This window comes from Rhipicephalus microplus, chromosome 4 (assembly GCF_043290135.1).
Source record: "Rhipicephalus microplus isolate Deutch F79 chromosome 4, USDA_Rmic, whole genome shotgun sequence".
Lineage (NCBI taxonomy): Eukaryota > Metazoa > Arthropoda > Arachnida > Ixodida > Ixodidae > Rhipicephalus > Rhipicephalus microplus.
In genome coordinates, this window is record NC_134703.1 from 124350758 (window position 1) to 124372769 (window position 22012).

The 22012-nt window shown below is 44.3% G+C and overlaps 1 protein-coding gene across 1 annotated transcript in view; it reads right to left on the reverse strand.

Annotated features, from left to right (window-relative positions):
• Window positions 1-1423: 1423 nt before the first annotated feature.
• The window catches only part of LOC119172855 (ovochymase-2), an 88741-nt gene continuing 68152 nt past the window's right edge, over window positions 1424-22012 (reverse strand). Inside the window, exons 11-17 of the mRNA XM_075893170.1 lie at window positions 21332-21858; window positions 18927-19458; window positions 13036-13109; window positions 12023-12117; window positions 8481-8746; window positions 4333-4472; window positions 1424-1630 (exon numbers count right to left, since the gene is read on the reverse strand). Of these exons, the coding sequence (XP_075749285.1) occupies window positions 1466-1630; window positions 4333-4472; window positions 8481-8746; window positions 12023-12117; window positions 13036-13109; window positions 18927-19458; window positions 21332-21858 (1799 nt within the window). The 3' untranslated portion in view covers window positions 1424-1465. The remainder of the gene's footprint in view (window positions 1631-4332; window positions 4473-8480; window positions 8747-12022; window positions 12118-13035; window positions 13110-18926; window positions 19459-21331; window positions 21859-22012) is intronic.

A 22012-nucleotide genomic window follows, 5' to 3' on the forward strand; every position in this document is an offset into this window, starting at 1 on the left:
CATCTATCAGCCATTGACTGATTTGAACATGGCGTGCTCAGTTGTTACAGAGGTTGCTGCGAGAGGCTGTCACTTAATTGTCCACGTGTGCGCGTGTAATCGCACTGAAAAAGTCACGTATTCGTAGTAAAAAATAAAGAAAACAATTCAATCGCTCAAGGTCATGAGACGCGACGGACATTTTTTGTTTGCCCTTCCCGTCCCTCCCTGCTCAGCTTCCTGCGCTTACCTAGGGACGAGAGAAGAGATAATGCGATTGCAGCGTGTGACAAATCTTTATAACTTCGCTTGTGCTGGAAGGATTCCTAAATTTTTGTGGCGTTCAATTTGTGAGGTAATACGCTTTTCCAGTGAATTAATTCCATGGTTACTCAAAAGAGTGTTTCAGATTTCCTATAAAGGTCCGAAACAAAAATAGTAGCTGTTTAGATAAGTGAAAAGTGACAACACCAGTGATTTCATTTACCTGCATTTGTGTATCCATGTAAGAAAACTTGAAAGTTCTTGATTCAATATATAAAGGAAGGCTAACAAAACAAAGTAGTGAAAACGCAGACCAATCTCTTGCAAGTCGTTGCTACCTGCCACTTGACTCTACAACTTTGAGAAAGCAGCGTAAAGAATGCGTTGCCAGCGTAGTTGCAAATGACAAGAAATGCTAGTGAAAGTTCAAATGGAAGAAAGAAAAATGTACCGCGTTCCAGAAAGCACCTTGCTCCCTGTGCTCTGAGAAATCGTGTGGCGGCAGTTACCTTTGAAGTTTATTGAAAGTTTACTTCGGGGCTGCAGATGACGTTGCGATGGTATTTCCGCGTCGATTCGATTTAGCAGCTCTGCGATCAGGCCTCAGACTCGCAGAACAGTGCTGGCATCTCCTTTTATTTATACTCTTTTTACATGCAGTGGAAGTGACGGGCGTTTGTTTGGGCCTTCCCTCAACTCGTTCTGGGGCTATTACTGATTACATCGGTCTTAGGTCGTCGACCGGTGACCTCCAACTCGCGTGGCATGCGGCTGCAACGCTTTAAGTCGAAAGGTGTCCTGAAAAACTTGAATACGTCGGTCTGAAAAAGTGGCTGCGGTTTTCGTTCGTTCTATATCGTCAAATAAAAAAGAGTTTCTTTTCGCCTCTAAGCAATGGCATGCCTTTTCGGGCAGTTTACGTGGCGACGCGCTTTGGCCCTGTGCTTCCTGAAGCGAAACGAGAGAGTTTTCTAACCCTCGAGGCTGCCTTGATCGTGGGCTCGTCGGCAACCAACCATTCCTAAACAAAAGGAAAAAAAAATGGTAGCAGTTTTCTCTGTTCATTAAGTAGCACTCCACTGCTCACATGGCTTGTCAGTCAGTCAAGAGAATTCCTAATGTGGCAAACGTGAAACGCCATCCTAACATCTTGGCGTTCTCACCGATAATATGACAATGCTGATTATGAAGTGAGTTTAATAAATGCGCGTGAAGTCTGTGATTACTGATTGACGGCGTGTTCATAAATATAGTCCAGGAAGTGAGGTATGCGAGTGTAGATCCCTGGGACTCCTGGCTCTCCGCATTTGATGCCCCAGGAAATGACGCCGACTAAGGTCCACTGCTTCGACCTCGACTGCACCATCAGTGGGCCGCCGGAGTCTCCCTGCAGTAGAAGCAGTTGAGTTGATTGTTAATGATTTCGTCAGTCATAATCGGTAATGTTTGCAGTTAGGAGTGCGAACTGTCGCAGTTTTGTAGCCCGGTTTAAATGAATGTGTATGGTCCTTAGGAAAGGTATACATTGCAATGTATTGCATGATTACTGTCGCGGAGCTGCCATAAAGCAAACGTGTGTGTGTGTGCGTGTGTGTGTGTGTGTGTGTGTGTGTGTGTGTGTGTGTGTTTTGAACATAGGTTAATGAAGATGAACTCTCGTGAATGAGTTGGTGAGGTAAAGTGAAAGGTACTCACATTTGGGGGCTCATGTTTCTTAATGCCAACGTGGTAATGTAACTTTATTGCCTTCCTTAGCAACAGACTGGAGCGATACACAGAAAAGCTTATGACAGACAGGTTAGTAAAGAAATGGGACTGTATAGGTTGCTAGTGCATGATAGAAAAAGTGTTTGGGGGAGCAAAACTTAACCAGTGAAGATAAAGCAGAGTGGTGACATGTTTAAGTTGATGAGAGCTTTCTATTGTGTTCGTTTTGAAAAAAAAAAGACTTGTAGTTCATTAAAATAGGAAATCCATTTGGGCTGCTCATATTTAGGCAGTAGTTTTTCTTTTTGAAGGTTTGCGCCATTAATGTACATTGGTGCAGGATAACATTCAAGGTAGGATGGGGCATTTTGTCTATAAAATAAATTTTTATTTACTAACGGCATCTCATACTATTCATGCGATTTATTTCACACAAAGCAAGTATTGCTTGTCCGACTGTATGAACATCACCAAATGCGAGATTACGATAAGATAAATGCCCCTAGCGAAATTGTGCAGTAGCACAAACAAGCATTAAGCTTTCTATACAGAGCATTAAGCGTGTACCGAAACTGACACATTCAACACTACTGACTTCAGATATTGCTATAGTTCACATGAATGCATCGTTGTCTACAACAGGCCAGAACCTTAATCTTGGGCAGAAAACAAGTTGAGACTGTCTTATGATTGTCGTATGTCTTAGGTGGAAGTTTAGTAGTTCTGTAAGCAACAGGGGAATCACACAAAGCAGAAAGAAATGCACGTGGACCTACGTGCCCATACTTGCCAATATCCACTAATTATACGCAATTCAAACACTTGGTACTTTTCTTTAAACATGTGTTAGTGTGGCACAATAATATTTTGCACAACATTGCCGACTTGTACCATGCAAAAACACAAAATCTCAATGTAAAAGGTAGTTGGAACTACAATATCAATTAAGGCACACCTTTAGAGAAAGCCACGCTGGGAAGAAACCACAAAACAATTGCCAACAATGTGTACGTTCCCCACATGGTTCAATTCTTAGCAACACTCACATTTCTTTTTCGACCATGAAGACTATATGGAGGGAAACAGTATGACCGCCTAGCTATAAAATTGCAATGCTAGAATTCCTGCCGGCTTTCCTGGGCTGTAGTGGGCTACCTCCCGTAGTAGGCTTTGCAATTTAACGCTTTGCATTGTTATGAATAATACATCAGTTTAGAGCAAAGCCCCGTTTCTTTGTACCATGGACTCAAACAATAATTCTGGGGAATTTAAAACGACCACTCCTTAATTCTTTTGTGACATATTTTGCTTTTGGTTATCATTTATTTCCCGGCGCTCAATATTGGTAAAAAGCCGCGGCACGGTGGGCTAATGGCTAAGGTACTCGGCTGCTGACCCGCAGGTCGCGGGATCGAATCCCGGCTGCGGCGGCTGCATTTCCGATGGAGGCGAAAGTGTTGTAGGCCCGTGTGCTCAGATTTGGGTGTTAAAGAACCCCAGGTGGTGAAAATTTCCAGAGCTCTCCACTACGGCGTCTCTAATAATCATATGGTGGTTTCGGAACGATAAACCTCACATATCAATCAATCAATATTGGTAAAAGATCGATGTGAAGGAGGACTCGTGACACCTGTTCTGCGTTCGCGTATTGTGCACATTCCACGGCGCTGAGACTTTGAAGGGTTTTGTAAGAAGTAGCTGTCATTTGTCGTGTTCGCATGTTTATCGCTCATACTCGATATGTAGACGTTATATTAGACGCTATAGGTATGTATATTGTACGCCTGCTGGAATAACTCCGATTAGGGCCTACAGTCGTCGCGGATGCCTACAGAAGAACCATTAGCTATTCAATCTCAACAGATGTGGATGCGCAGAGGCATACCGAGAAAGAGAATGAAAAAAGTAAGGAGACCAGCGTCTTGCAGGCATTAAATGTAGCAATTTGTACAGTGTTTAAATGAAATGAGGGAACCATATATATATATATATATATATATATATATATATATATATATATATATATATATATATATATATATGCTTCGTACTTCGATTGCGTTCACAGTATTTCTTCGCAAAATTATGCCACAATGCTGCAGCCTTTTAAAGTGCCTAAGGCAATGTTATGCTGTGGGGGGGATCGGCCCACGCTCTTTCAATAATGATTGTACGTATAAGGTGTATCCCCGAACTCTACCATCATACGTTTGTTCGTCGTATATTTAGAACTGCATCTGCATTCATGACTGCAAAGTATTGAAATGAATGACAGATGCGGAATACATACAAAATCGAGTGTCAATGGCATCCACTCAACATTATCAAGGCACTTACGGAAACTTAACTTTTCCGTTTTACTTTGGTTAGTTTCGTCCTCACCTGACAGGCGTCACCTTCCCTTCTCTTCGGTCCGGCGCAGAGAAACACCTCGGTGATTGGTTGTACGAACCGGTTGTCGCATTCGGTGTTGTTCCATACGACGAGCTTCACTTCACGTAGAACCTCGCTGTAAGGTCCACCTGCGATCAGTGAAAAGCATACATTGAACATTCTTGGCTTTATTCTCTTTTCGAAAGGCTGTGGCTCCTATAGGAAGAGGAAGAAAGAGATAAGCGAAACGAGAAGGAGGTTAGCCAGTTCTTAGACCGGCTGGCTACCCTGTTCTGGGGAAGGAGGTAAGAGGATTAAAAGGTGCCAGAAAAAAAGTTGTTACAAAGTGAGAGAGAGCGAGAAAATACAATCATAGAGGAAAAGCAGAATAAAGAGAATAAGGCATCTAAAATTTGTCTCTATAAGATCAGTTGTCCGCAAAAAAAAAAAAAAAAACGTAATAAAGCTTTCACGGCCTTATGGGCTGATGGTGGACTTGGCCAATGACCCAGAATTCTTTGTGTCGACAAATCCCGATCATCCAGTTTATTTATAGCTTCGGTGTGTTCGTAAACTGCAGCAAAATGAAAAAAAAATAAGTGATCAGAAATTAAGGGCATTCTGGCGTGAAGGACAGATAACTGGGCTATGACTCTGCATTTTTTTATGGTAAGAAAGTTATATACAATGTATAAAATTGAGACATTAGGCCATGTTTAAAAAAAGGGTAATTTCGGTCGAGCCTGGTGACACCTCTCCCCATCCCGTTATATAGGGGATGTTCGTAGCATCCATCCATCTATTCATAATGCCCATTTTTCAAACTCCCCTCCTTGTTACCATGTGTAGGGAAGTAAACCCGTTATCCTTGATGGGGTAACCTCCCTGCATTTCCTTCTCTGTCATTTCTGTTCTTTCTCTCTCTCTCTGCAGGCAAAAAAGTGCATTGTCAATAAAACCTAATATATTATATGTAAGATAGGACATTCATGTGAGGTTAACAGAGCCGCCTATATAATATAGAAACGAGGTCAGAGAAGAGACATTAGAGTAGATAATCAGGAGAATGGAAAGGAAAATACGGGGAAGGAAATGAGAAACCGGGCTGGAGTAAAAAAACAAAACAGACTTACCTATCGAAGGAATTCCACCATGAGTTCTTCTATATTAAATAAACGAAGACGCCACGAACTCATCTGTGCCACCTCGGTCGCTTCTCAGATAAATATCCGATCTCCGAAGCATGTACGATACAAAGAAATTGCAAGCTGAACGCCTTGATGAGTTGTCCATTCCCATCTGATGCCTAATCGATGAATTACGGCAGCGGAAACCGAGAGTAGCCGGGACCATATCCCCTGGATATTTCCAGGGGACTGAAGTCGGGACATGCGCACGCTTATTCCATTGGTCTTGTGTTAACCCGGGCTCATCGATATGAGAACAACTACCTTCACAGATCCTGTCTCCTACATCAAATCTGAGTGACAGATAAGCTCCAACTTAATTTGTGGCTTAATTACGTAGCTTACGGCTATATGCATATTTGCAATAACGGTGCCAACTTGCTGCTGGAAATTCATCAGTGTGTGCGCAAGCATTGTGGCACTTGCTAATCTCGGTCGTGTGCTGCCGATCATCTCTTTATTATGGTTGGATCAACACTAACCACCGCTTGATCAGTGATCAACTGTCACTTAACCACCACTCACATTTGTGTCGATATTTTGCATTCCTATCAGGATGTCGAGGGTTCTATATCTATATGCTTGGAAGGCCGGTGGTTCTATGACCTGTACGCTTCGAATGTCGAAGGTTCCAGATCGTAAACGTCTGTAAGGTGAGTTCAATAAGCTACACTCATGGAAGGTTCGAGTTTCGAATGCCTATATTCTTTGGGGGTCAAATGGCATAGATAAGTGGTGGTTCGGGTTTCTAGTGCCTGTATAATTTGGAGTCCAAGTCGCATAGGTAATTCGTCTGTGGTTCAAGTCTTTCTTCAATTTATATACCACTGTGTTCTTGCGATGTATACCCACTATAGTGCTCAATGCGTTTCTGTGGCAGAGGTGTAACGTAACGGCGAGGTTACAACCTAGCACTACTTGGACTCGCGACAGCCTAGCATCACTATAGTGCCTAGAATATACTGGCTAGAAGCAACCATATTAGATTTGAGAAACGTCTAGTTTCGCAATTTGAAGTTTTACGCGATTTAATGCAAACCCAATGACGCTGTGCATAAGTGGGAAGGAAGAAAGGAGGAGAATCCTTCATGGAAAAGTGTGTTCACTTGAAATTTGTAGTGAAATTGGACAGGGCGTTTGTGCGGGTGGGAACATTTGCTCGGAATTTCACAAAATCACCGCTATACCAAAAGCTAAAATCGCCGCATTTTTTGCCACTCCTGGAATCAATTCACAGCAACACTTTCTCAATTGCACAGAATTTGCACAGAAAGCAACTGTAGAGTTTTTCCGATGGTACCTAAGTTATTGTTCGCAAGTATGATTTCGCTTTTTTTTTCAGTTGCGGTATATGGCTTGCAAAAAAAATTAAGATGGAAAAATCGTCTAAGAAGGTAGTAAGCATGGCGGCAGCATCCATCGCGATACTTACACGGAGTCCTTCCATGTCACATTCACCCTTTGGCGGCGCAATATGCGAGTCACCTGGTCGTTAAATGCCTTTACATTGGAGATTGCATACCTGTCACATTGTGTGCCAGGTGTAATTTCAATATGTATGAGCCAAGCTCTGACTAGCTCGAGGAATGAATGATTGGGTCAATAAGTACATTTGTTAAAAATATAACCTTGCAGGAACGTGGTCTATAAAATAATCGAATCCTTTACCACAGGATGCTTCATATTATCATTATATTGAAACAAAATAGCAGAAGCAAACTAAATAACTGACTAAAAATAAAGTCCGCCAAGAAGCCAAATAATATTTGCTTGTAATGGAACACGATAGTAACGTTTAAAAGACTCGAGTCTGTCAGTCCAGAACACTTCTCCATAATGGACGCGCTTTGGCTCTCTCTCTATCTCTTTGCTTCCAACGCAACCAGAAATAAATATGGTAAAGACTTCATGCAAATATGGACAAAGTTGCGCTAAAGCCTAGAACGCGTCCCTTGGCGACAACCATGACGGTCGCCGGCATGGTGCAGTCGCGCCATCTACAATGCTGTTTGGAAACACTACATGGGCTCCGAGATTACGGTGCATACCACCATTTTCGCTGTCACCCCTATGCCTCACCGCGGCGGTTTAGTAGCTGTAGTGCAATCTTACTTTGTTTTTGTCCCGTCCGCGAATTTCAATTCCAGTTTTACATGAGGACGGAATGAAGGAATCGTATAAAAAAGCGGGAAGTCTAACCACAAAGTGATCTGGTTGGATACCCTACGCGGAGAAATTGGGACAGATGAATGGAATATTAGGAGAGGGGAGGGAAGGAAGAAACGAAGAAAATTAACGGCGAATTTGATGATGCATACGGGACTGCACCGCTATTCAAAGGCATCCGATCAAGCTCATCGTACTGAGGAATCATGGTGAGAGCCTTTAACGCATATTATTACTTTTTTTTTCCCGTGCGCGCACAAGGAGAGGACAAGAAAGTTAGAGGCACACGAGCGCTAGTTATCTCTGTCTCTCTAGCGCTCGCGTGACTTTCATCTATCTTGTCCTTGTCCTCTGTGGGTGCTAAAAAAAAAGTTTAGAACATAGATACATATCAACTCGCCCAGCTACAAGTTTTAAAGCCTGTAATGCCTTGTGAAATGACGAGTGATTGTGACGAGGAAAGGGTGCCATAAGTTGTCACACGTCGCCCCGCCGCGTTGGTCTAGTGGCTGATATACTCGGCTGCTGACCCGCAGGTCACTGGATCGCATCCCGGCTGTGGCGGCTGCACTTTCGATGTAGGCCAAAACGCTGTAGCCCCGTGTGCTGAGATTTGGGTGCACGTTAAATAAGCCCAGGTGGTCGAAATTTCCGGAGCCCTTTACTACGGCGTCTCTTATAATCACATGGTAGTTTTGGGACGTTGAACCCCACAAATCAATCAAGTTATCACACTGTCACATGCTCTCGCCCTTATATGCACAACTCACGCTATGCTCGTTTTCGTCCGGTACGACGACTTACCGAAAGTCTGCGTGCCCCAGCCGGTGGCGATGGCGGTCTTCCCGAAGTAAGTTTCGTCGCCACGCTCAGGTAGACAGACGGGCCGGATGTACTCGTTGAACGTAACGGGACGCTTGAGCCTCAGTACAGAGATGTCGTTCATGAACGTGTCCTTTTGGAAGCCAGGGTGCTCCCGGATGCGGGACACCTCGATATCTCGCACGTTTTCAGACGGTTCTTGGATGTTGTGGGCACCCAGCCGGATGGTTATGTTGGAAGCCTTGAAACTGCAAAAGGAAGTTGTTAGCAGCATTACAGTATACGCTGCCAAACTGCCCCGAAAGCGCGAAAGTGCAGTTGCAATAATAGTGAAATCTGTTCCTTTACTCGTCAGTGGCACTCCCTGTAGATAAACGTCGTGTTCATAAGATTGATAGAAACTTTTAATTGGTTTGGCTGAGCCGTCTCTAAGGAACTAACCATGAACGAAAATATTACTGTCATCTCAAAAAACAGCAAAGCATCCGCATTTCGAAACACCCCATTTCCTTCACTCCAATCCATGTATAGCTTAGAGCCTCTAAATCACTAAGGAGAACGAAACTAGTCTGCCATGTTCATCACACATCCGGCATGTGCACCAAGTTTATCGGGCCAAACTTCCTGTTGCAGTTACGAATTGCGCCATCAACTATGTTCATTGGTCATGCTTTTACGAAGCCAGTGCATCATACCTAAATGTAAAAAAAAATTCTCACAGTTTATATTGTGTCTTCTTCACTGGTCACCCCTTCTCTTTTTAGCATGTTCTACCATATGACGCTTAATAAGATATATGCGTTGTCCCTGCGTCATTTTCAACGTACAGGCTCGTCCGATGTATACAGGCAGCACAACGCCGTTCACGCACGCCAGAAATATTCTAAAGATTGCTTTGCTGGATGAGTTGGTCCATTGGCCTGAAATAAAAGCAGAGAGCAAAAATCACGAGAGGAAATACAGAGGGAAGAGCTGTTCTTCTCTCTTTTGCCCAGTCTTTTCTTCTTGCGCTCTGCTTTCATTTAAGACGTAGAACTTCAGCCTCGTACTTTTGCCGAGCATCTGCGAGTATGAAAACTGGAACTGCCTTGCTCATTACGTCATTGCAATTATGCGTTCATTGAAATTCAGTGAAGTAACAACTTTTTATCTACATTAAACTGCGGTAAACGTTTATCTCCCCACATCATGTGTCCGTTACTTCAGTAATACTTCTGGCAGGGTGTTTAAGGAAATAAAAGTACGCAATACAATGTGACGATAACAACGCACTCACCGTAGGAATTGTAATATTCATCCCTAGCACTTTTATATGGGGAAAGAAGACAGCCTTTCCGATTTCGCGTAATCATAATTGAACGCTTGCGTAATCAAAGCAACGCCAGTAGGTGTATGAAGACTGCTTAGCCCGTTCGCAGCTGACGCAAAACTATTTAGTGTTAATTGCCTAATTTAGCCCCTGAATAAAACACGTGCAGGTGGAAGAAATACGTCCTGCTGTCGTATTTCACCCTATTGTGTGTGTTTTACAACATGGCTAATATACGTACTTGAGCGGCAACGGAAGTGATGACGAAATATAGAGCCCCTTTCCAAACGTTTCGTCGAAGGGGAAAAAAAATCATTGTTCATGTGTCGTTGTAGTCGTGTGATGCTGACTCGTCGGGCACGCTCCGTCATCTTTGAATTCATCGCTGGCCTGGGAATTCACAAGAAGTGGCCATGCCGTCATGCGCATATAAAGCGTGAAGGTGGACAAGCTGAAGCAGAATGAGTTTCCGATTCTTAACTAGATTGCACCATGTAACTCGCGTTTTTGCCCATTGCACACCTGATTCAGGGTTCCGAAAACTAAGCCACCCACTACATGCAGTATCACTTACTGTATACATTTGATCTGTGCAGTCAGTCTTGTAAACACACGATTCTCAAAGACCAGGTGAAAGCGACAGTTGCAAGAATGCATCCTGTGCTTTAGTTGCTCTTGCTCATGGAATGACGCCTGAAGTGGTCAGGCGACGCCTTTTGAGCGAACGATAGCCGTGAGTAACAGCACATTAGGTATAAGAGCTTCGTTGAGTGTGTGACTGGTGAACAACATTCTTAATGTGCGTCTCGAAACAACGTGTTGGGCTGCATGTCGTTATTTCTTTCTGCCTTCTTTTTTTTGTTAGCGTCTACATTCTTTCGCGACGCTTTTTTCTCGTTCGCTTTCCGCGTGCGTGATTAGCCCAAGGTCAGTCAGGATCGGAGGAACGTGTTTACACGCTTCCAGAGCCAAACAAATGAGCTCTAAGCCCGTTTCGGACACCCCGGCATAACTGAGTGCGCAGCCTCTCTCACCGGTATTTTTCCGCACTGAAGGCCGGCGTCACGAAGTGACGTCAGGCTGCATCTGCACATCCGGATCGGGGGTGCACCCCGGCGCGTCTTCTTTTCATGCCAGGCACGCAACGCGAACCAACGCCGTGTTACATATAGCAGGTTCTATTAGTTCTACCCGCCGAACAGCTTTGCCGCGGGTTAGAATGATAAACGAGAGCTGTGGCAGCAGCGTTATAGATAAGGATGGTGCGATTAACGCTAATTGAGGAAGCGAGCGGCTTTCCCAGTTACGTAAATGTACATTTTCTTTATTATACGTCGTTTCTCTAACCACTACCCCGCATTGGGAATAGTTCAACGCTCCCTTATATCGGAGGTCAACTTATTTATGCGTGACCCTTACCGCGTGTTCAACTATCGCCATGAAGGGAAGGCAACACTACGCGAGCTTCTATATTATTATGCAACACGCGCGCTTCCGTCATGCACTAAGTGAACCTTCTCTGTTCGCAAGCAGACAGAGCATTATTTTTTTTCTTTTCGCGTCCAAGTGAAAGTTTCTGCGTTATCTACATATTTGCTTCATATTTTCATTAAATAATGAATATAGACACTAGGTTTTTTTTTGTTAGTTTGGCTTCTATGCTCACGTCTGGTTACACGATACTTTGTCACTTAATATGAGTGTACGACTTGAATGGGGATTGTGGATTTTTCAATTATTTTTAGGTAGAGTTGAGGGCTTCGCATCAGTTGCAAGAGTTATGTATCTGGTATCAGTTATGCATCTGTTATTCCCCATTAAATTGTGTTTCGTTGTTTCATACCTCGCATGCACTGCGCCAATATAACTTTGATATTAGTCTTGTCAACGCTATATATAAATGAAAATATTTTTCATATCGCAAACACTTTTTTTTCTCCTCTCATTGTTTCACATATCCTACGCCAAGATCCATTGTCCATATACACTGTTCCTGGTTTCATAGAGACCGCGAGTAAGGTGTGGCGCATTCCTGTAATGAAAGGGCCTTGGTGTGCGGGTATGCGCCACAAGTGACTGACACAAAGCTAGCAACGCGAGCTGATACTTGAAACCAGTAGACAAACCGCGAAAGCTTGTTGCCCACGACTTCGTAGTACAGTGCCGCATGTACAGAACTATTGTTTGGCTATTGCGTTTTATGCACGCAACTTACCCATCTGTGCAGTGAGCTGCCGTTATGACGTATCTGTTGCTGATGAGGGCTCCACCGCAGTAGTGCTCGCCGGTGTCGCTTCTCAGGAGGGCGGCCTGCGCAAATGTGTATTGTAAAATAAAGCAACCTTCCGGGGCAGTCAGTAAAAAGCATCACTCGAGAACAGGGCCCTAAAAAGTCTGAGGAAATGGGTTTCCTATCTTCCAATTCATACATATCCTGGCAAACAGAGAGTTCGCGTTACCGCTTCAGAGACCCAATGGCGGCGCCGTTATGCTGTCGGGACCATACTGCGGCTTCTATCACGGCTACACCAAAGGTTTCTAATTAAACAGCCGTAATCTTTCACAGTCGGTTACACAACTACTCCTAAGTGGCGCTTTGTGGGTGTGATAAATAGCTTGACTTAACAAATCATTGCCAGAATTTCTCTACAACCCTTGTTGCAGCATACCTGTTGCTTCCAAACAATGGAGCCCGTGATGCCACATATACAATCAATCATTAAAGTATCATAGAGCGGCCGATACACAACCAAGAATTTTTCACTTGCCTAAATATGGTGAGCCACGAAACTGGTTTATGAGTTCACTTATGTATTTAGGAAATTTTTTTATCAGTTTAGAGTACTTAGTACTCTACTTTGGGAGAGCATACAGCCGTCCCGCAGGCCTCACTACAGCGACAGTTACAATATATGTATAAATATTTCATTCAAATTAACTCTTTGTCTGTTAAGGAAACTGAAATCAAATCTTCTAACTATTCTGATAGTATATGGAGAGCTGACAAAGTTGGTTTGAAGACATTATTGGAAACATTTCGTGTATTGTTGCGCACCGAAATGTTCCCGATAATGTATTCCAACTATGTTTCGCCCATGACTGATTATTTATACTAATGTAGGAAAATTAAATTCGGAAACAACGCCGATTTCAAATATTTTAAGGAATGACGCTAACCATTGAGTTGTGTTAGCTTCAACAAGAAAAAAAAATTTCTGCAGCACTTACCATCCACGCCCATTTGTTGGGATTAGCTTCATTCCCACCAATGATTCTCTTGTGAAGCACGGGGATTCCGCAAGCTGAAAAATATCCGTGAGTACATTTTAACAATACAATAAAGTTTACTCCGCTTATTAGGCAAGAGAAATCACGCATTAACGTAAACGTCAATAATAGTCACAGCGTGCTGTTTAAACCGTAGTTTGAGTAATACAATAGACACGGCGCAAAGTTAAGTGATTGGTTCGAAATAGAAAAATGGGCTAATGTGGCCAAAAATGCACTTAATGCGTTTTACAGCAGAATAGGCACACATCATTTACGTCCGCCGCATGCCCCTAGACGTTGTAAGCATTTTTTTTTTATTTTCATTCTTCCAACCCTTGCGCTTCCGGACCATTATAATTCGTTCAAAGAACGCTTACGACTATTATTCCTACGGGTTTTTTATCCCTCGACTCATCCGGGGTAAACCCCTTCCACCACACGTTTTTCTTCATGCTGCGCATTGTGTTTCTATGCTTGGCGTGACGCGGCAAAATAGCACTTTAGTGCAGTTTATAAATTTGGTCGCAATCTTGTAACGAGTTAAAGGTCTCAGTGGCGGTGGCGGCATTGTACGCACTAAACCCGGTGCCGTCCAGTGCAAAGGACGCGGGTATAGAAATGCGTGTGAGTGTGAGTTGTTTCAAATGATAAGAAGAGAAAAGTGAGCCCTGTAACTGTCCCTCAGGGGGAGGACACCTCAACAGTTGCTCAGGAGGGGTGGGAGTAAAGGAGGGATTAAAAGGATAGAATTAAAATATATTTATATAGAGAAGAAGGAGAGAGCGTAGTTCAGCGGCAGTGAACGACAGAAGAGGAGATAGGAAAGATGGACATGGTCGCAGGAGCCAGAGGACGGGGCACCACTCAGTGAGAGCTGTTGTCGGCGTCAGGAGATGGGCGAGCCAGTCGGCCAGAGCTGCGCTGTCGTCGGAGATCGGGGGGGCACAACCAGAAAGCGACTCTAACAGAAATGCGGCCCTCAAAGATGCATTGGCAACACGCGTATTGGTATGCACCGTTTCCAAATTACTGGTGTTCTCTGACTTAAGTGATTGTCGGTGGCACACCGATTCTGATCCGGAAATTCTATCTTTTATCGAAGGTTCTTGTCGTTTCACGACCGAACACTTCGTCGCTGTGGTTCAATGTAGCGTTCAATTGTTCCATGCATGACCATCGTTGTTGCTTGTAGCAACAGAAGCGCTGCGCTGCTAGCACGTGAGTCATGGAGGCAGGACACAAAAAAAAGCTCTGCGCGTTACTAAAGAAAGAAATAAAGAGAGACCATGTTAGATTAACCAATTTCTTTTGAGATGGTACAACGTACGTGTAACGGAATTAAAGACGTTGTACTAGAAAGAATAAGACATGCATTTAAGTGCAAAATCAGGAAATTATCACCCAGACTCACGTTAGGAGAAATGAATTCGCGAGCAAATTAGGTTCCCTAAATTGCAAGCCTTTTGCATGCGCTCATAGCAGGTTTCCGGTATGTAGAATTAATGTAGCATAGGTGTTAGGTCTGAAAGTTTCTATAATATCAAGAGAGTAAAAAATGTGATAGTAAATTTGACAGGGGAACGACATGACAACCTGGTGCCAAGTTTCGGCATAAAAGTACGCCTACTGATACGCTAACTTGCTAATACTATACCAGCAACACCACATTACGACTTCCTCGTTATGCGTGTGTATTAAAAAAACTATCATGTGCCTCACTATGCTGTATCAGTCGTAAAGCCACTAGTGGATTCCGTGAGTGTGGTTTCCATGATCATTAATACATCTGTGACATGGTCCCTTTTAAAAGGACATCCACTCGATGGCTATCGAAACACCGCAACTCTCTCGACTCGATGGAGCTGTCGCACTGCCACACTGTAGTTCTGAGCGGCCCTTATGTGGTTCAGGTGTTCGTCGCAGAATTGTGTGGCGCTGCAGATCTTCATTTTCGTATTCATGTCACCCATACACCTAAAAACTCAAATAGATTTGTTGATGTTCAAACTTTTTCAATACATTCTTTATTAGTGTTTATTACTTCATATTTTGCTTTTAGTTTTGTGCAGTGAAACTGTGGCAAGTGATGCACGGCGACATGGCACAATGAGAACAAGCGCGTTGCTGTTGTCAAGAACATGTGCAGGTCGCACCTTTAAAGTAATTAAACCACCATATTAAATATTTCACAGCTTACATATACTGATCTCAAAAAATACTGGTTAGATTCCTTTCTCTAATCTTGAGTACGAGCTCAGTATGAACGAGGGACACGTTGGCGCTGTTTCCGCGTTTGTCGCTCAATGGCCATCGAAATTTTGATGGAGTTTTCGGGCCCTCCGTTGACTCGACAGTCTTTTGACTCAGGTGCCTTCGAAACGACCCACGATGCTTAACTATCTTTTGAATGGCCTTCAAAACGCCCGCGTGGCACAGGTACAAGACTTGTTAGAGATCTTACGTGTTTACTTTCTGAGCGAGAATAAGAAAAAAAAAGTTGAAATGCCTGTCAATGTGGCAAGCAATGCATTTATTTTTACCCGATTGCCTCATCGCTCTTATAGGGGCAAAGCTCCTCTTCGTTTAACTTTGTCATGCGTAATCGAAAGGAGACGAGAAAGAAAAAAGAAGGCAAAACAAATGGAGGACCGTTTCTCGTCTCATTTCCTAGACGACGTTATACTGCCACTACTCCTAGAATTACTGTATATGCCCCCTTCAGGTAGCTGAGTTGCGCCACTGTCTTACGGGCGCCGCTCACTCCGCCTGCAGGAGTTCAGAGCCCCTATTCGCCGAGTGCCATCACGTGATCATGGGTGGTTCATTTGCAAAGCGGAGAAGCCAACGCTACGCACATGACGCCGATGCTTCGCAGATTCTGGGCAGATCAAGCATGGTTGACATGGTTTTTTTTTGTTATTCTTACCAGGCTTTTTCGGTACTGAAGCCATGTTGCCTGCTGGTCGCGAGAAATGTGGTAGCAAATGTATCCTGTGTTGAATTTTACTACGTAGAGCCCATGCAATTATACGGGTGCAGTGGGTGTTGCTATTGAAATATTAGTGTTAAGTAAGGAAGTAATCAACGCTCGGCTTCTTTTTATCTCTCCACGGCAGTGCAAAACTTGCTCTGTTTGTTTTACCCACAGATGCAGTGAATACGTAATACATACAGAGCTGGTCAGCGTTCTAATTGGTCTGACGGGCAAAGCGCTAAAAATAAAGGGAGTAGTTAAACTAGAAATATTCGTATTGGCAAGGTGTCGCAGCTAGCGCGTCAATTTATTTCACCTTTTTAAACCTTAAGCGAGAGGAATGTTGGACGCGACAGGGCTGTTTAACTACGATTCACTTCAGCTGTCGTGAGCCGCGATTGTAATACAAGCATGATACGAGAGGCCTGCGTAACATGGGCGTCGCACGGTCACTCTCAATGGCTATTCAGCTCGATTCAGTTGAAGACTATAAACTGCAAAAATAATTTCATATCTGTAACCGGGAAAAACAGCGGAAAAGGAGACAAAGCCGATGCGTGGCTAATTTTTAATATATATCTCACTGGAGAAGCAATTTCATTTGCTATTACATACCAAGAACGTAGACATAAATTCAGAGCTTCTAGGCGTGACCGGAGCAACCGAGTTTTGCTCATACCTTCATGAAAAATTGAAAAAAAAAATGCTAGCACCCTGAAGCGCGAGTGCTACTTCTACTCGGGTGGTGAGTGGCTTTCCCGCAAGACATTTGAACCCAATATTGCGTACCTTGGCACAACCCTGCTATTGTAAGGTAGCATATACGAAAAGTCTAGCAACTGCCCGAACTTCAGCTTGTGCTGAAGAGCAGCCAATCTGCACAAGCAGCAGATTGGCTGCTGCTTGTGCTTTGCCTGAGTGCACGGAGAACGAGTGCCTCTCTCCTGGATAGTCGCCGTACGTGGCGGATCGTTGGGGGGGCATGGACGAAGCAGAGTGGCGGACGCTTTGAAGACGCTTGCGCTCGGCTTCCTTGGCTGGCGTCTCGTTGGTGTTGTCCGCACGCCCTCTGCATTCTCGAACGGGATTGGACACATGGACGCATGCACGGATAGATGGACACACGAACAAATGGACGGAAGGTTGCTTCGCGCCACTCATCATCATTTACTCCGTGGATATGCCATGATTTTTTTTAGTTTGTGGCTCACCATTTGTTTAGTGTGTGCACAACGAGTAATTGTGTAGCGTTAGAAGGTTAAAACACAATTTTGTTCAAAGGACATTCATGCTGAAGAAATCGAAAGGAACCGACACGGAATTGAAGCCACGTATGAATTTTCCCTGAAGGACACATACTGAAACAAGGTATGATAAGGAAACCAGGTACTTGTCTCTATACGGTGTGCCTCGTACTGATGTAGTGGGTTTGGTACGTGAAACTCCAGAATTTATTTGAATTAACAAACAAGCCGACTCTTGCAGAAGACAGCCATTTAACATACACTTCTCCGTAATTTTTTTTTCGTGATTATGATTTGCGTACCGCAGCACCTCAGTCAACACGAACGAGAGAGCCTTCACTGTATTCCATCTATATCATAGACAAGAAAAAAAACACGCAAAGTGCTAAATCTAGTGTAAGAAATGCGCTCGATTAAAAACATTTCCAAGAACATACAAAACCTACAATAATGGTCTTGTTACACTTATCCAAGGGACAATTATGACCTACAATAATGGTCTTGTTATACTTATCCAAGGGACAATTATGAAGGCGACCCTGTACTTTCCACACAATTACAGCTTCAGACTGGCATAATGCATTCCTAAGACGTGCGATGCCCATTACATAACAGGTGCATGCAGGCGTACCACATCAGCCTCCTATAAGCTGTATATGCGAGCATCTCAACAAGTACGGTAATTTGTGAAACCTATACACAATAGGTAAGAACACCCCGTTTGAGAAACAGAAGAAATAAGCAATTAACCGACATCACTGCACACAATAGTAGGCATGCTGATGTTTCAGTTAATAAGCGTTTTATTCCTCAAGTGCAAGCTTATCGCGTCCCCTCTATGGCGTGGTGCAGGTGGCGTGGCACCCTTCGGGGTGCGCGGCTTGTTATCACTGTTGACATTCAACGCGGTTTATTTGGTGTCTGTGTTTTCCACAATCATCATCATCAGCCTGACTACGTCCACTGCAGGACAAAGGCCTCTCCCATGTTCCGCCAGTTAACCCGGTCCTGTGCTTGCTGCTGCCAATTTATACCCGCAAACTTTTTAATCTCATCTGCCCACCTAATCTTCTGTCTCCCCCTGACCCGCTTCCCTTCTCTGGGAATCCAGTCAGTTACCCTTAATGACCAGCGGTTATCCTGTCTACGCGCTACATGCCCACAATGCGGCCTTGTTTTCCACAATGCGGCCTTGTTATTTCTGGTGGTTCGAGTTTTCGGACACTGGACGTTTACACGGGTACGAGACTTTATCGACTGCAGGATTGAGTATGAGGCAGGGTCCACTTAGGCGGGAGGGAGGGGGAGAGGGAAGAGAGTTGGAAAGGTATTAGGTTGATGATTTCATGTTTTCAAACTTTCCGTTTTCTACATGCAGCCACGCTTAATTTCTAGGTGGAAGGGCGTCTATGTTATTGCGCTGCCACTGGAGTTGGCAAGACGCGCACACAATTGCAATTTATTCGTTCCTCAGGCGCCCAAGTGAAAGTGGTCAGATTGGACCAGTGGCCGGTGAAACAAAGCGTTAGGTGGCGAAGCGTAGCGGTGGCTGCATTTGTGCCACTGCCCACTATGGCGAGAACCCTGGTCTCTGGTATGTGAAACGGCTCCTTATTCGACGATTTACTTACTCTGTTTAAGTTCCTCCAGTTCCGGTGGCATGGGCTTTGACGGGTTTCTCTTCATGTGCGAGTGCGCGTCAGGGTCCGGCCTGCCAGCAGGCCGGCTTGTGGCTCGATTAGTGTTGGTGCCGTCTTGCGGTGTGTTGCTGGGGCGGTGGCTCGACCTGTTGCCCGAAGAGTCACTCGGCCTGTTGTTTGGATGAACACTCGGTTTGTTGCCCGAAGAATCACTCGGCCTGTTGTTCGGGTAGCCACTCGGGTTGCTGGCTGAAGAATCACTCGGCCTGTTGCTCGGGTAGACACCCGGTCTACTGCCCGAAGAGTCACTGGGCCTGTTACCCGGATACCCACTTGGCTTGGTGCCGGGATAGTCACCCGGCCGACTGGCTGGGTAGTCGCTCGGCTTGCTGTCCGGGTACTCGCCTGGCTTTGAACTGGGATAGCCGCTCGGCTTGGTACCGGGATTGCTGCTTGGTCTGCCCTCGTTGTCACGTGTTGGTGGCACGTGCCTCTTTCGCCGCAAGAAAATTGTTTGACGCAACTGTATTATAACGTCGGAAGAACAAGAGGATTTGTGTGCGCGCGCAGGAAAAAACACAAGCGCACACGTATGTTCGCAAGCTCATTCTGCTACTCGAACACGCTGGATTGTTCCACGCAAGCAGTTTTTATATTTCGACTCTAGTGGTAAACGATGTGCATTATCGCAGTTATAGTTTTAGCTTTTTGATAATTTCTGCGTTAACTCATAAAGATCTTGCTCGACATAAAATACACTATAGGGTTACCCTCTGGTGGCAGTTAATGCGCAGAATGCACTTGCGGACAGTCTAAAGGGATTTACATATCTTGTTTTTCGTTTACTGATGTAATTAATAAAACAATGGCCACTGTAAGGTTAGCTCACACTATGAAAAGCCGAAAAAAAAGCACGAAATGCTTAGGCAGCAAACAACATATACTGATTCTCGGGCCTACAAATGAAGTCTCTATCAAGTGCTACTGCGGAATTATTATGAAACTTAAAGACATGGTCAAACCTGGGAAGGAACCTACGATAAAACTTGCGAACGACGACTTATTTTATTCTAGTTTACATACGCTAGTCTATAATTAGACTGTTCTGTTTACAAGTGTAATGCAAAGAGACAATCACATCTATATATGCCGCTGATGCTGTCCTCGCACTGCTAGAATTAGGTCTATTTCGAAACCTGTAGACTATCAAAGTCTCGTTTGTCCAAAAGAGAGAAGGAAAGAAAAAAAATAGATGAAAGGTTTTTTTCTGTTGTAAATCTTGTGGTAGTTTCATAATTAAGGTATTTAATCCGATGCTCACTACGTTCGTAAGAGCCGCTGTATTTGCTTGAAGAGTCTGTGGTGAATTTCGAACGTTGTCTGGCTGAAGCAGTTATCAACAACTTCACAAACACAACACAATGTGTCGTGACACCTAACAAAAAAGAATAAGTTCACCCCTTTTTTCCTTCAGCTACGCCTGTACACGCTATTGAATGTTCTCTTCATAAAAAAAGCAGATTAGTTGTTTTTAAAAAGCATATTCTGCACCTGTGGGTGGTTTATGGTGGACTATATTCAGTGTAAAAAAAGAGGGCGTCTGAATGCTACATTCTCATTGAGTGCTGATTGCGTGGCGGCATCGATTTTTGTGATGGTAAAGTTTCTGCAAGCGTGGCAAACTGCTGTTTGATGAGCATTGTTAGGATTTAGTTGCTTATATACCTTGCAAATCAAGCAGGTAGATATATACACTGCGTGCTTAAATGAATATTTTTAGAATAGATGTTCTGTTTTGTCCTGTCAAGGAAAGCTCAGAAAACGCAAACAATGCACGACCGCGGAAGGTACATATATAATCTTTGCGTGAAATTATTTCTCTTCGTAAACAAGGCAAATGACGTTTGGGTAACGTAAAATGATATCCTTTCCATAAATTAAATATGTCACTCGTCGTTCAACAGTAACTTTGTGTCCTGAATAGATATCTGCATCGTGGCTGCGAAACCTCTATATCGGAACAATTGGCCTTAGCAGTGAACAAAACTACGAGTGTTTCAGTCACAGATGGGGGTCAGATATCAAGAGAGGGAGCCATAGAGAGAGAGAAAGAGAGAGAGAGAGAGAGAGAGAGAGAGAGAGAGAGAGAAAGAAGGAAGAACAGGTAAGAAGATTAAGCAGAAGCACATCCGGTTTGTTACCCCGCATTTGAAGAACAAATAAAGGAGCGAAAAGAGGTGCAAAAGAAAAGAGTGGAATCACTAGGGAGAGAGTTCTTCCGGGCTAGTGTTCTGCAAAGGCCATTTACAACCGTGACACTGAGGAAGAAATCAGAATCAACCGGAACTGGTGATTCTGCACTACAATTATTTTTAGTGACTTGTCACGAAACTCACATGGTCGCCACCGCCGTGACCTGATTCCAGGGGATACCGTGGTTCGTCGCGCACCACGGGAGGCCAGGGACCAGGCGTCGGGGTGACGTGAACTGTCGTGTTCTTCGTAGGTCGCGGAGGACTGGGACTGAGGACGGTGGCAATGACGAAGGTGCCGTCGGGTCGCCGAGGTATGTTCGTGTTCGGAACGAAATCTGTGGGACAGCACACACCAATGTGGTCATTGTCTATAGCACACGTGTACTTAAGGAACACGTCCAGGCTGTCCAGGAACACGGGCAACACGCACAACCTGACGGGAGTGCAACATCCCTTGCTTCCGTTGGGCATCAGGCAGGCATGGTAGTCGGCACGGCTTGTGAACTGCGTTGAACGCTCTAGAGAACGCTGCAGCTTGTCGACGAACTTTGCTACGATGTGACTTTCTGTGATTGGACCCTGCCGGCGGCTGTTGACAGTATTGTGGCGGCTTGGAGGCCGCACGTAACTTGCCGACTCCGGGTCATCCACAGACGTCGAACTCCGATCTATACGAAGGAGGAGTAGAATATTAACTCTTTACTTCTGTTTTAATGAATAAAATATGTGAACGCTTAATGGTGAGTGGCCCACAAAACCCGAAAGAGCATGACCTAGAGCTGAAACAGACCTCAGTTTTTTATTCCTAAAAACATTTCATGA